The sequence below is a fragment of the Babylonia areolata genome, chromosome 25 (genome assembly GCF_041734735.1).
Source record: "Babylonia areolata isolate BAREFJ2019XMU chromosome 25, ASM4173473v1, whole genome shotgun sequence".
In the NCBI taxonomy this organism is placed as follows: domain Eukaryota; kingdom Metazoa; phylum Mollusca; class Gastropoda; order Neogastropoda; family Buccinidae; genus Babylonia; species Babylonia areolata.
The window spans coordinates 7,900,971-7,915,970 of NC_134900.1; the positions used below are offsets into that span (position 1 = coordinate 7,900,971).

The window sequence follows — 15,000 nt, forward strand, 5'->3', positions numbered from 1 at the left end:
CCTGTCCTTGTCACTCCAGTCAAGGCCCCTGAACGTACTGCAAGAGTGCTTCAAACAGATCACACAGGAAAACTTCAAAAAGATAACAAAACAGAAAAGAAAGAAAGAAAGCAACAAAATAATGACGTCACCTGTCATCATGACGACAAATTGCAGTCTTCAAAAAAAAAAAAAAAAAGAACTCCAAAAGTCTACGAAGAAAATGGGGAAATAAATCAAGACCTTCCCGAAGTTTTTTTATTTTGTTTGTTTGTTTGGTTTGGGTTTTTTTTAACATGACTCGGTTATGAGCGGGGTGAACGGAAAGAGGCTTGGCCGTTCTTACGGTTTTTCCCGTGTAATCCAGCGCAAAACTCGTACAACTGACGACCTAGAACGGACACTAAAATCGACTGTATCGTCCTCAAAGACTGAGAAATCTGTGGACGCTGTTGTGATCCACTGCGGGCTAAACGATATGAAAACATCTGACCCAAGAGACAGTAGCAAATTAGTTGTCCAATCTATTAAAAGATTCTCCATTGGACACCCCAAAAACAAAGATTGTCATCAGCAAGATCGCACCACTAAGAAACCCCGAAATGGAAGTGAAAAGAAATCTGTTTAATGCGCTCACCACCATAGAACTGTTTAATTACAAGAACGTGTCCTATATATATATATATATACTGACAAGGAGAGTAATTTGGATGATTAGGCAGACTGATAATACCAGGACAGCCTTGACTGCTGAAAGACTGTAATACTAACGGTACGACGTGGACACTGTTCGACATGAGACAAGAAGGAGATCGCCTAATGAGCTAGCTTCATGGTTCGCCGGGTGGTGGGGGTGGGGGGTATAGAGAGGACGGTGCCTTTGAGGTATAATGAGTTACAGTATATTTAGAACTGTAAGACAGAAACATTAAATAATAATAATAATAAAACGGGAGAGAAAACAAAGGAGAGAAAAAAATAAAAATAAAACGTGTGCTACAATACGTTCGGCCACGGCAGTCACATTATCGACATGAATGGTATTCAGTCATCAGAGCGAGTGCGGCAGACAGCAAGCCCACAAAACAAACCAGGGAAGCACAAAACTTGAAACCATGCTGAAATTCTTTCTTGGGTGCATACCGGTTCTTCAAGAGAATCTATTGTTGATGTGGAGAGCCAAAGTGGATTCGGTGTGTGTGTGTGTGTGTGTGTGTGTTTGTTTTTTTGTTGTTGTTTTTTGTTTGTTTTTTTGCTACTGCTATTTGTGGTGTGTGACCCAAAGCTGGTCAGCAACAGGCAACGCTGATCCGCCTTACGTAGGAAAAAGCCTTTGTCCCTTCCATTAGCTGATGATAATTAACCAAATAGCGGGCCAAGCCTGTGTTTCTCTGATTATAAGCTGCACTCTGGTCAGATGGTGAACACCCTCCATCACCACCACCACCACCCTTCACCCTTCCCCCCCCCCCCCCAAACCCCTCCCCCCACATTCCCCCGGCTTTTTTCTGGCAACTATTTACACTCGCGATCATACTTCTGTGACTCCTTTCCTTTCTCTTGATTAACTTCATCAGGCTAACACCAGTTTCCTGCTTCTTCCCTGAATTGGATGGATTGATGAGAAATGTGGCTTCATTTATTGTCATTGGCTTGTAATGCGCACTGGTTAGGTGGATTCGTTGTTGTGGTGGCACATCATTGCTGGGTTAATAGTATTATGAGCCTTATCAGCAACCAGCCATCACCTTTAGAAGAAAAGTAGTCCAGTCACAGGTTTTTCTAAATGGCACCGTGTGTGTGTGTGTGTGTGTGTGTGTGTGTGTGTGTGTGTGTTCAGTTTAACGTCTATTCACTATAAGTGTTTTTAGACGGAAAGCAGTCAAGTAGTGGATAAAGGAAAGGGAGTGCATGTGAATATTAGTGTAAAAAGTGACGGGCGCAATAGCCAAGTGGTTAAAGCGTTGGACTGTCAATCTGAGGGTCCCGGGTTCGAATCACGGTGACGGCGCCTGGTGGGTGAAGGGTGGAGATTTTTACGATCTCCCAGGTCAACATATGTGCAGACCTGCTAGTGCCTGAACCCCCTTCGTGTGTATATGCAAGCAGAAGATCAAATACGCACGTTAAAGATCCCGTAATTCATGTCAGCCTTCGGTGGGTTATGGAAACAAGAACATACCCAGCATGCACACCCCTGAAAACGGAGTATGGCTGCCTACATGGCGTGGTAAAAACGGTCATACACGTAAAAGCCCACTCGTGTGCATACGAGTGAACGTGGGAGTTGCAGCCCACGAACGCAGAAGAAGAAGAAGAAGTGTAAAAAGTGTTCATGTTATGAATCAGGAGGAAGGTAGATTATTATAAGAAAAAGTCTAAAGAGATTGTGGTGTGTATTGAATGAGATGTCAGAGGGGGTGGGGGGGAGAATATGTATATGCATATCAACAAGTATTAACCTACAACAATATAAATATAAATAACAACATTAATTAATTTTAATACACCAAAGGAGGATACCAACTGGACTGGAGTTTAAAATTTCTGAAAACATTCTAAGCAATGAATAATCATTCAAAATCTTTTCAGTGGCTAATGAAATATTGGAAGAAAAGTCATCAATTACAGTTTCAGTTTCAGTTTCAGTAGCTCAAGGAGGCGTCACTGCGTTCGGACAAATCCATATACGCTACACCACATCTGCCAAGCAGATGCCTGACCAGCAGCGTAACCCAACGCGCTTAGTCAGGCCTTGAGGAAAAAAAAAGAAAAAAGGTGAATGAATGATAGATAAGCTTACACAAATAAATAAATAAATAATAACTATATAGTAAAAAAAAAAAAAAAAAGATGATAAATAAGCAAATAGATGTAAAACATGAAGACACACATTCACATATACACCCACACATGCATAACAGATATGCACCGAACATGCAGTTTCAGAGATATGAAAGCACAGTCAAATACATATAAACGTACATGAGCTCCAACACACACACACACACCACACACATTACCCTGCACCTCCTCTACCCCCCTCCTCCACACACTCATTTCTAGTCTACGTATCACAGCTTCCACGGCACACACACACACACACACACACACACACAGATGAACACTTACTTGTACAAGCACACGCACATATGCCCATATCTCCACACACATATATACAAAGATATATATATATATATATATATATATATATATATATATATATATATATATATATATATATATATATACGTTCCAATATCCTGTTGCTCCCACAGTGTAGGCATGCATACGCTCACATACCTCATCCTCTACCCCACCTCCCCCCGCACCCCCACCTCCCCCTCACACACACACACACCCACACACACACAATTACATCTTTTGGAATTAACTGTCTTATGCTCGGACAATGAACGAGTAGATGGCTTACAGTTATTTGCTTACCGCATATACATTTTATATTTTTAGAAAATTTTGTACAAAGGCATTTAAACGAATTCTGTACATTAGACTTGTAATTTGTCTTGAATCTGCTGCTGGTGTCGAATTTAGAAAATGTTTGGGATTAGCTGCATTCTTTGTGTGTGTGTGTGTGTGTGTGTGTGTGTGTGTGTGTGTTTCTAATTTGTTTCATCCCCTTTTTTTTCTTTTTTTTATGCTGCAGAGGTTCCCCTCTGTTTTATTTAATCCAAAGTAATGTTTCGTTTTGGGTGATAGCGTCAGATTTACTTGTAGAGCAAAGTTCCCATTATTCTAATTAGTGGAACTGTTCGACCCTAACATGTAATATGTCGTCTTGATTACATTACGAAACCTTAATTTGATGAGAAAGAGTGAGAGACAGTGTGAGTGTGTGTGTGAGTGAGTGGACAGGGGAATGAGGTGGGGGAATTATAATGGGCGTTTGTGTGCATGCATGGATGTATGTAGGGAGAGGGTGGGGGAGACACGTATGTATGTGTGTGCGTTAGAATATTTTTTGAGATAATGATATTAATGACATTTGGTAAATTGATTTGTTAAATAAGTTCTTTTTAAATCATACCTTCCCTCAAATCAGAATTTCCTTGTGTTGCTCAGTTAATATTTTAATCAAATGGTTGCGAAAGTATCAGTACAACAAACAGTTAATCTGACAATAAATGGTTTCAGTCAGTCAGTCAGTGTGTGTGTGTGCGTGCGTGTGCGTGTGTGCGTGTGTGTGTGCGCGTGTGTATGTGTGTGCAGGGAACGCCCGAGACAGGACGTAAACATTGGCAATGTAGAAAATATTAAAACCAAAAGGATGCACAACACACACACACACACACACACACACACACACACACACACACACACACAAAGCATTCAAACTACTAACGGTGATCGATTATTGAGCGCCTCCCTCTCTCTCTCTCTCTCTCTCTCTCTCTCTCTCTCTCTCTGTCTGCGAACACCTACAAAACAGTCCTGGTTATATACTTATTATCCTTCCGGAAGGTAAAGAGCTGCAGGAAGTTTGTCACATTAAATGTTCATTCTTTTTCTTTTCTGTTTTAAGCCGGCACATGTTTTACATTTAGATTCTTTGAGATTACACGAATATGATCAGCGAGCTGGCCATTAACACTGAAGGGTCAGTTACACCGATATCTCAACGTCAGTACAGCAAATTATGAGTTCAATATCTGCCATGAAGGCAGACTTAAGAGCTGGTACCTGATGGCTGTCATTGATGTGCCCAGAGAAAAGAAGACACGGCGCTGCTCGTGAATGAGCATGTTGCCCGCGCGATTGTGTCCGAGGAGAAAGTGCGGGGACAGTGCAGTGCAGCATGCTGACGATATATAAAAGTGAACCACAGCTTGCCGCCACCTCACAGACTCAGGACAGTGGAGCTGCAGCCGTGGTACCAGCAGAGGGAGTGCTGTATATCCACTGCTGTGGGGTGCATCTGTCTCCAAGTGTTTTGCACCGAATTATCACTGGCCTACCTGGGATAAGCCAGCTAAAAAAAAGAAAGGTGAGTTTTCGTCTGTAAAAGCGTTAGTTGTCATTTGGACTTTATGTCAGCCTTTTCTTTTCCTTTCTGAAGTTTAATCTTAAACGTTAATTCTCTATTCTCTGTGTGCCGGAATGTTTGTATTTATTAAGTGAAAGAAGGTATATGTACTAAAAAATAAAATAAAATAAAATAAACGACACAGAAGATCCAATTTAAATACAGATCGCTACACCCTGAAATACATAGTTGAGAGAGAGAGAACTGGAGTGTGTGTGTGTGTGTGTGTGTGTGTGTGTGTGTGTGTGTGTGTGTGTGTGTGTGTGTGTGTGTGTGTGTGTGGTCCAATGTTTATCTAACTTTGGTCACGGATACCTAGTCGGAGATATTTAATGGTTTGTAGAAACTTATGCTGTTTTTTGTTGCTGTGGTTGCTTTCCTTCGGCTTAATATCCTGCCGTAAATTAGGATTGTTAAAAATCTTTTTAGATGGATTTCAACCTCTGGAATTCATAGGACACGTGACTTACGTGAAAAGCACGTTGATCTCGCAAAAAGTAAAAATTTGTGATGGGTTTTACTTATTCACGTTTTGTTTCATACAAAAAACAGTACATTGCCAACAAGGCAGCGTGTGTTCCCATTTTACTTAGTGTTATGAAGGCGCCGGAGACTGAAAGCGCGCCACGGCGTGTAGCACATGGTTTGCCTGATTCCCTGGCTGCATGTTTCACTCAGTGAGACATGGTGACTCTGATATGCTGTCATGGGCCACACTCAGTGTGATTGAGACATGGTGACTCTGATGTGCTGTCGTGGGCCACACTCAGAGTGATTGAGACATGGTGACTCTGATGTGCTGTCATGGGCCACACTCAGTGTATTGAGACATGGTGACTCTGTGCTGTCGTGGGCCACACTCAGAGTGATTGAGACATGGTGACTCTGATGTGCTGTCGTGGGCCACACTCAGTGTGACTGAGACATGGTGACTCTGATGTGCTGTCATGGGCCACACTCAGTGTGATTGAGACATGGTGACTCTGATGTGCTGTCATGGGCCACACTCAGAGTGACTGAGACATGGTGACTCTGTGCTGTCATGGGCCACACTCAGTGTGATTGAGACATGGTGACTCTGATGTGCTGTCATGGGCCACACTCAGTGTATTGAGACATGGTGACTCTGATGTGCTGTCGTGGGCCACACTCAGTGTGATTGAGACATGGTGACTCTGATGTGCTGTCGTGGGCCACACTCAGAGTGATGGGAGAGAAAGATAAGTCAACCACCCAGGGAAAGTGGTAGGTTTCTTAACAGTAATATAATGTTGGTCAGGATACAGTTCATTGTTGACAGTTTGATGGGACTTTTTGTTTGTTTGTTTGGTATTCAGTTTTTGATTGTGACCATGAATATTAGACTATATGAGGTTACATTGTCCAGCAATGTGTTAATCGCTCTCGATTTCATATAGTGTGTCTGCGGTGGATTTCGGGTATAAGAACTGAAAATATATAATACAAATCAATATCAGACTGAAGAGAATTCCTCGCCGATGGCTGAGAACCCCGGGGCCAGCAACCCGGCCGACAGACTTTTTCCAATCTCCAGTGTCAACAGATGGGTACACCAACTAGTATCTGACCTCCTTCGTTCCTATGAAGGTCAAATACGCACGTTAACTCACTCAGTACGGCCAGTCCTCTCTTCTCCTCTACACAGACCCCTCGGATGTCCAGTGGGTGTCTGAATGACCCAACCTTTAGCTTCCGTCGTCACAATTGTGGTATTCTTTGTCAACATTCACGTCTTTAGTATAAGAGCCTTCCGCTTGCAATATTTTGATGATGGTAATTGGGGTGAAACGCTGTTGACGTCGTCTCTTTCGCCGTTCGTATGGAGAGAGTTAAAGATCCTGTTTTCCATGCCAGAGTTCGTTGGGTCAGAGAAACACAGAGGAAATAGCCAGCACGCAACAAACACAAAAATCATCGGTTATCTTTGTTGTTCCATTGAACACTCTTGGAAACTCTCAATACCTAAAATGAAGACAGTCGGGGAACATGATTTAGTTTCACAGCCTTTACCCACCCCAACGAACCACAACCACCCAACCCCCCTTCCGCCCACGCTGCTATCCAGTCTGCGTTACACCCCAACTTTGACACCTTTATTTTGTGAAGCATTCAATTAGCTAACCCGGAGGGCGGTGAGGGTGGCTGTTTCGTGGTGTGTGGGTTTGGTTCATGAATCGGTGTGTCGCACCATTATGCGCGGTGTAAAAATGATTCATTGTATTTACTATTTCATTTGACTTTGTTTTTATCGTAATTTCTCTTGTTCATTTTATTTTATTTTACATGTTCCATTTTATCTATGTGAGTGGAGTGTGTGTGTACAGAGTACTGCCAAATTCTGCGCTATATAAAAAATGAATCGAATTATTATCATTATCATATCATATTAGAGTTATGTTATGTTACATTATTTTATTTCTTTTTTTTCTTTTTCTTTTTTCTTTTCTTTTTTTTTTTAAAGAAGGAAGCACCATCCTCACCATGCCCAACTCCACCTCCCTGCTCGTGCACCCGACCCTGGCAGGGGACGGGTTGGAGGCCGCCCTCCTCACCACCACCCTGGACCCCTACCACCACCACCCGCACCGCATCTCGGACCAGGCCTACACGCTGGTGGCCTGCGTGCTGAGCGTGGTGTGGGTGTTCGGAACCCTGCTCAACGTCCTCAGCCTCGTCGTCTTCGCCTGCAACAAGAAGCTGCGGTCCCCGACCAACATGTTCGTCATCTCGCTCAACGTGTGTGACCTGGGCATGTCCTGCTTCGGCACCTTCCCCTCCATGACTTCGTCCTGGAACGGCCGCTGGCTCTACGGGCGTCTGGGTTGTATCATTGAAGGTTTGTGGGGAGTGGGTGTGGGGTGTGGGAGTTTGGGGGGGCCGGGGGGTGGGGGGGTCTGTGTGTTGTGGGAGTGGGGGTGGGTGTGGGGTGGGGGAGTTTTTTTTGGGGGGGTCTGTGTGTTGTGGGAGTGGGGATGGGTGTGGGGTGGGGGAGTTTGGGGGGGGGGGTCTGTGTGTTGTGGGAGTGGGAGTGGGTGTGTGTGTGTGGTGGGGTGGAGGTGGGGGTGCTGTCTGGGTGTTTGTGGGGGTGGCGGTGGCGGTGGTGGTGTTTGTGTGTGTGAGTGTGGGAAGGGGGTGTTTGTGTGTAGAAGTATATAGGTATGTATGTGGGGAGGTGGGGTGTGGGGGATGTTTGTGGATGGTTTTGTGTGTTCAGGGATGTGTTGAGTGGGAGTTTGTGTGTGTGTGTGTGTTTGTGTGTGTGCGTGCGTGTGTGCGCGCGCGCGTGTGTGTGTGTGTGTGTGTGTGTGTTTGTGTGTGTGCGTGCGTGTGTGCGCGCGCGCGTGTGTGTGTGCGTGTGTGTGTGTTAGAGAGAGAGAGAGAGAGAGTGTGTGTGTGTGTGTGTGTGTGTGTGTGTGTGTCTGTGTAGGCTGCTGTTAGAGGGTTCTTTTAAGAAGAAAAAAAATGTTGTTGTTGTTTGTTTTTTATCAAATTCAACATATCTTCACATTCTTCTTAATTAACCGTTTACTCAACGCGCAGTGCTGTGTGGGTGTGACAGGCTTCATGGTGTACTTTCTGGGCATGACCTCCCTGTATCTGCTGTGCGCCATCTCTGTAGACCGCTACGTCGTCATCGCCAAGCCTCTGCTGGGGGCGAAGATCAACCACAAGGTCAGTCTCGGAGTGTCAGTGTTTGCAACTCGTGGAAGCCTATATATATATGTACACACGCCATGCGTTTTCATCGACGAAGTTACTGTTGCAATATTGATAGCTTAGCAAGCGGGGTTTTTTTTGGTTTTTTTTTTTTGTGAATTGGTATATAAAAGAATGGGGAAAGAATGTTAAAGTAATAAGGGAATAGAATGATTTACTTATACGACAGTTAGTCATAATGGTGTTAACTCACTCAGTACGGCCAGTCCTCTCTTCTCCTCTACACAGACCCCTCGGATGTCCAGTGGGTGTCTGAATGACCCAACATTTAGCTTCCGTCGTCAGAATTGTGGTATTCTTTGTCAACATTCACCTCTTCAGTATGAGAGCCTTCCGCTTGCAATATTTTGATGGTGGTAATTGGGGTGAAACGCTGTTAACGTCTTCTCTTTCGCCGTTCGTATGGAGAGAGTTAAAGAATACACACGTGCGAACGAAAAGTTGTTGAATGATGGATTTGCGAAAGCCCAGACAGGAGATAAAAACGTTAAACTGACGGCGGTTCTGAAAGCTAACGAAACGAAGTTTATTCACTCTAGGCCGAGGCCCCTCCTGAGGGGGATTACAAAGATACGATACTAATGATAAACACGTACGCACGCCCATGAACACACACACACACACACACACACACACACACACACACACACACACACACACACACACACACACGCACACACACACACACACACACACACACACACACACACACACACACACACACACACACACACATACTACACAAAACATAAATACGAAGTGCAATAATAGTGAGACATCTCAGTCACATCAAGCAAATGGTCTGATGAAAGAGCAATGTTCAGTCATTCCGCAGTTCTGAACTGAGAATATTATCTCGCCTCTAAAAGGCTTTGAACAAGGAAACACACAAAGTCCTCTGTTTTGATTTGCCATCAGTAAGGTCATATCAGCCAAACCTGGGTACGTATTATCTGGCCTCTAAAAGGTTTTTAACAAGGAAACACACAAAGTCCTCAATACATTTACTTTTGATTTGTCATCAGTAAGGTCTTAAACAAACATGGCTACGTATTATCTGGCCCATAAAAGGTTTTAAACAAGGAAACACACAAACTCCTCGGTATATTTTGTTTTGATTTGTCATCAGTAAGGTCTGGGTACCTATTATCTCGCCTCTAAAAGGCTTTGAACAAGGAAACACACAAAGTCCTCTGTTTTGATTTGCCATCAGTAAGGTCATATCAGCCAAACATGGGTACGTATTACCTGGCCCCTAAAAGGTTTTTAACAAGGAAACACACAAAGTCTTCAATACATTTATTTTTGATTTGTCTTCAGTAAGGATTTAAACGAACATGGGTACGTATTATCTGGCCCCTAAAAGGTTTTTAACAAGGAAACACACAAGCTCCTCGGTATATTTTGTTTTGATTTGTCATCAGTAAGGTCTGGGTACCTATTATCTCGCCTCTAAAAGGCTTTGAACAAGGAAACACACAAAGTCCTCTGTTTTGATTTGCCATCAGTAAGGTCATGTTTAACAAACCTGGGTGGATACTGATGTAGGGGCCCAGTACTCAGCTTATATCACAGATCGACATCAGTTTACAGTTGGGCCAACAGCAAAGTGAGAGCTGTATTATCAGTGGTTTATTCCAATGGGAAGTATTTTACTGCTTAGTCTTTTGTGAAGGACTATGACTCTAAAACTAGGAGGCAAAACTGCAATAGCTATTAGTGCTGCAGCCTTAGGGGCTAGTTGGCCTTTGGGAACCATCCCAACGCCGACTGACCCAATTACCTAAGACGCTCATGGCTGAGAGAGAGTGGGGTTGTAACCTGGGTTAGACACTCTCCGCCACAATCAAAGTTCTTGCCCATATAGTCGGGACAGCATTTTCCTCCTCTGCTTTTCTGATGCTCATAGTATAAAACGACTGACTGCCATACATAAACTGTAGGGACGGATTAGGGCAAACACACACGACGTTGCACTGCGGGCACACATCGGTGTGAGGGGAGGGTGTGTGCAGCAAGGTGAGAGGCAGGGCAGGTTTCCGATACATTCATAGAGGAATGAGACATACGTAGTGATGGCGATGCGTTGTGTGGTGTGCTGGGGCAGGTAGCCTTCGTGGCCATCCTGGCGTGCTGGCTGGGGGGCTTCCTCTGGGCCTTCCTCCCCCTGGTGGGCTGGAACGAGTACGTGCTGGAGGGCGCGGGCATCTCGTGCAGCGTGGTGTGGGAGTCCACCAACGCCTCCTACACCAGCTACATCATCACCATCTTCTTCACCTGCCTCGTCATCCCGCTCGGCTTCATCATCTTCTCCTACTACGGCGTCTACATGACGGTGAGTGAATGGGCAACCAAAAGTCTACATGACGGTGAGTGAATGGGCAATCAAAAGTCTACATGACGGTGAGTGAATGGGCAACCAAAAGTCTACATGACGGTGAGTGAATGGGCAATCAAAAGTCTACATGACGGTGAGTGAATGGGCAACCAAAAGTCTACATGACGGTGAGTGAATGGGCAATCAAAAGTCTACATGACGGTGAGTGAATGGGCAATCAAAAGTCTACATGACGGTGAGTGAATGGGCAATCAAAAGTCTACATGACGGTGAGTGAATGGACAACCAAAAGTCTACATGACGGTGAGTGAATGGGCAATCAAAAGTCTACATGACGGTGAGTGAATGGGCAATCAAAAGTCTACATGACGGTGAGTGAATGGGCAATCAAAAGTCTACATGACGGTGAGTGAATGGGCAACCAAAAGTCTACATGACGGTGAGTGAATGGGCAATCAAAAGTCTACATGACGGTGAGTGAATGGGCAATCAAAAGTCTACATGACGGTGAGTGAATGGGCAATCAAAAGTCTACATGACGGTGAGTGAATAGACAATCAAAAGTCTACATGACGGTGAGTGAATAGACAATCAAAAGTCTACATGACCTGAGTGAATGGGCAATCAAAAGTCTACAGGACGGTGAGTGAATAGACAATCAAAAGTCTACATGACGGTGAGTGATTAGACAATCAAAATCAGAAGTCCACATGACGGTGAGTGAATGGACAATCAAAATCAAAAGTCTACATGACGGTGAGTAGGTGGAGTGAATAGGCAATCAAAAGTCTACATGACGGTGAGTGAATGGGCAGTCAGATACAAAAGTCTACATGGCGGTGAGCGGGTGGGGCGGATAAGTGATCAAAAGTCTACATGGCCTTGAGCGGGTGGGGGTGAATAGGCAATCAAAAGTCTACATGGCGGTGAGCGGGTGGGGTGGATAGGCAATCAAAAGTCTACATGGCAGTGAGCGGGTGGGGTGGATAAGTGATCAAAAGTCTACATGGCGGTGAGCGGGTGGGGTGGATAAGTGATCAAAAGTCTACATGGCGGTGAGCGGGTGGGGTGGATAAGTGATCAAAAGTCTACATGGCGGTGAGCGGGTGGGGTGGATAAGTGATCAAAAGTCTACATGGCGGTGAGCGGGTGGGGTGGATAAGTGATCAAAAGTCTACATGGCGGTGAGCGGGTGGGGTGGATAAGTGATCAAAAGTCTACATGGCGGTGAGCGGGTGGGGTGGATAGGCAATCAAAAGTCTACATGGCGGTGAGCGGGTGGGGTGGATAGGCAATCAAAATCAGCACTTTGAGTTATGTGATGGTCGGCCATCTGTTCCTTTTCCCCCTCAGCACATGTGGTGTGTGGACCTGTCTGCACGCTCCGACACCCCCTTGAAACCAAAACTATGAACTCGGCCAGTGTGTATGAACTTATATCACAGATTGACGTAGGTTTACAGTTTGGCCAAAAGCAAAGTTAGAGCTGTATTATCAATTGTTTTTCCAATGCAGTGGGAAATCATTTACAGCTTAGTCTTTTGTGAAGGACTATGACTCTCAAACTAGGAGGCTATATTGCACTGGGTCTTAGTGCTGCAGCCTTGGGGGGCTAGCTGGCCTTTGGGAACCATCCCAACACCGACTGTCCTAAAACCCTCTTGACGAGAGAGTGGGGATGTAACTTGAGTAAGACACTCTCCTCTATAATCAATTTCTGGCCCAGATAGTCGGGACAGCAGTTACCTCTTCTGCTGTTCTGATGGTCATAGTCTAAAACGACTGACTGCCATACATAATCTGTAGGGACGGAGAAGGATAAGCACACACTTGACGTTGCACTGCGGGCACACATCGGTGTGAGGGGAGGGTGTGTGCAGCAAGGTGAGAGGCAGGGCAGGTTTCCGATACATTCACAGAGGTGTATGCAGACCACGCACGACCTCTCCCAGACCGGGTGTATTATACTTTTCGCCTCCAAAGAAGCACAGACCGTGGACGACTCTTCTCCATCGGACTATGACTGTGGGCTGTCCTTTTTGCGGCTGTCCACTTGATCCCCTGTCTTTTCAGCTTTGCCTCTGGGTACCCCTCAAGCTGTTTCTGGGCTGTACCCTCTTTCTTTCCTTCTGCGAGTTCCAGGTGAGAGCCTGGTGGGTTGTGATGCTGGATGTTGGCTTCAGTCAAGCCCCACTTCATCGTCTGATTCTTCCTTCTTCTTCTTCTGCGTTCAGTCGTATGCACACGAGTGGGCTTTTACGTGTATGACCGTTTCTACCCCGCCATGTAGGCAGCCATACTCCGTTTTCGGGGGTGTGCATGCTGGGTATGTTCTTGTTTCCATAACCCACCGAACGCTGACATGGATTACAGGATCTTTAACGTGCGCATTTGATCTTCTGCCTGCATATACACACGAAGGGGGTTCAGGCACTAGCAGGTCTGCACATATGTTGACCTGGGAGATCGTAAAAATCTCCACCCTTTACCCACCAGGCGCCGTCACCGTGATTCGAACCCGGGACCCTCAGATTGACAGTCCAACGCTTTAACCACTCGGCTATTGCGCCCGTCGTCTGATTCTTCCATTTCAGGTTCTTTTTGGTGACTGGCTCCTGTCCGCCCGTTACCACCAACTCGTTACTGATTTTGTCTGGCCACGGGATATTAACAATACGCCTCAAGTGTTAACGAATGTCTGTATCTTCTGCTGCGTCGTCATGGTCACATCCTCCACGTATCAGAACGGTCGTAGAGCAGGGTCAATTTGACACTGGAGCTGAAGACCAGGTGTGTTTGACAGGAGTTGAAGACCAGGTGTGTTTGATGACAAAGATGGCAAGGCAAGAAGTTCATTTCATGTGGTGAGGAGAGGGTGGGAGAAGGAGGATGCTTAGTACACGTTTCCAATGTTTCAATTGTGCTAAGTAGCTCGGCACTCTTCCTAACTGGTGTTTGGTGTCAGTTTTTATTCTTTTGATCTTCGCTTGATTTTGCCGAAAAGAGCACTTGTCTATTCTCCGTTTTTCTCAATAACTTTCTTTCTACATTAGAACCAGTTTGATCACCGTTTTAAATATTAAAACGAGTTCTGTGAAGTAACGCTGATTCAGTTATATGGTGTGTGTGTGTGTGTGTGTGTGTGTGTGTGTGTGTGTGTGTGTGTGTGTGTGTGTGTGCTTTCTCACGTTTTGTGAGCTGGCTTCTGTACGCCAGGGCGACGCTTACAAGGTTGCGGTACTGACAATGAAAGCAGACATTTCGCTTGCAGTGACACCAGTGTTTTTTTGTTTTTCCACTCTCTTCAGATCCGCAGCATGTCTCGGAACCAGAACTGGGACAAGAACAGCCGCATCGCCAAAAAAAACATGAAGGTGGAGAAAAAGATGGCCAAGACCATCGCCGTCATGCTGGGTAAGCAACGTGGAACACATGTCAAAGCTGTTCAGATTGTATTTTAGTTTTGCTCTTATTGAAAAAAAGGGGGGTTCCTGATATGTTTGTTTAAATTGTTGATCTTCTTACTGCTGTTATTGAAATATATTTCCTGTATTTCGTTATTGCTGTTTTTTTTTTTTTTTTTAGAATAGTATCACAAGTGCTTCCTTCATAGTCATGAACGTTTTAATAGTAACAGTCACGCATTCTATCGTTTCTACTGTTGAAAGTAATGAGCCGGAATGCTGACAAGTGCTCTAATGTAGTATTGTTCGTCAAATACGAGATTTTGTGTAATTCTTGTTCCTGTTCTTTGAGCGCGTTGGGTTACATTGCTGGTCAGGCATCTGCTTAGCAGACGTGGTGTAGTGTATATGGATTTGTCCAAACGCAGTGACGCCTCTTTGAGTAACTGAACTGAACTGAACTGAATGGATTTTATTCTTTCGTTTCTTTCAGTGGG

The 15,000-nt window shown here is 44.9% G+C and overlaps 1 protein-coding gene across 1 annotated transcript in view; it reads left to right on the plus strand.

Annotated features, from left to right (window-relative positions):
- Window positions 1-7,525: 7,525 nt before the first annotated feature.
- LOC143300020 (pinopsin-like) overlaps window positions 7,526-15,000 on the plus strand; it is a 12,132-nt gene continuing 4,657 nt past the window's right edge. The window contains exons 1-5 of the mRNA XM_076613576.1: window positions 7,526-7,880; window positions 8,604-8,716; window positions 10,869-11,096; window positions 14,408-14,513; window positions 14,997-15,000. The exon at window positions 14,997-15,000 is cut by the window's right edge and continues 56 nt beyond it. Of these exons, the coding sequence (XP_076469691.1) occupies window positions 7,526-7,880; window positions 8,604-8,716; window positions 10,869-11,096; window positions 14,408-14,513; window positions 14,997-15,000 (806 nt within the window). The remainder of the gene's footprint in view (window positions 7,881-8,603; window positions 8,717-10,868; window positions 11,097-14,407; window positions 14,514-14,996) is intronic.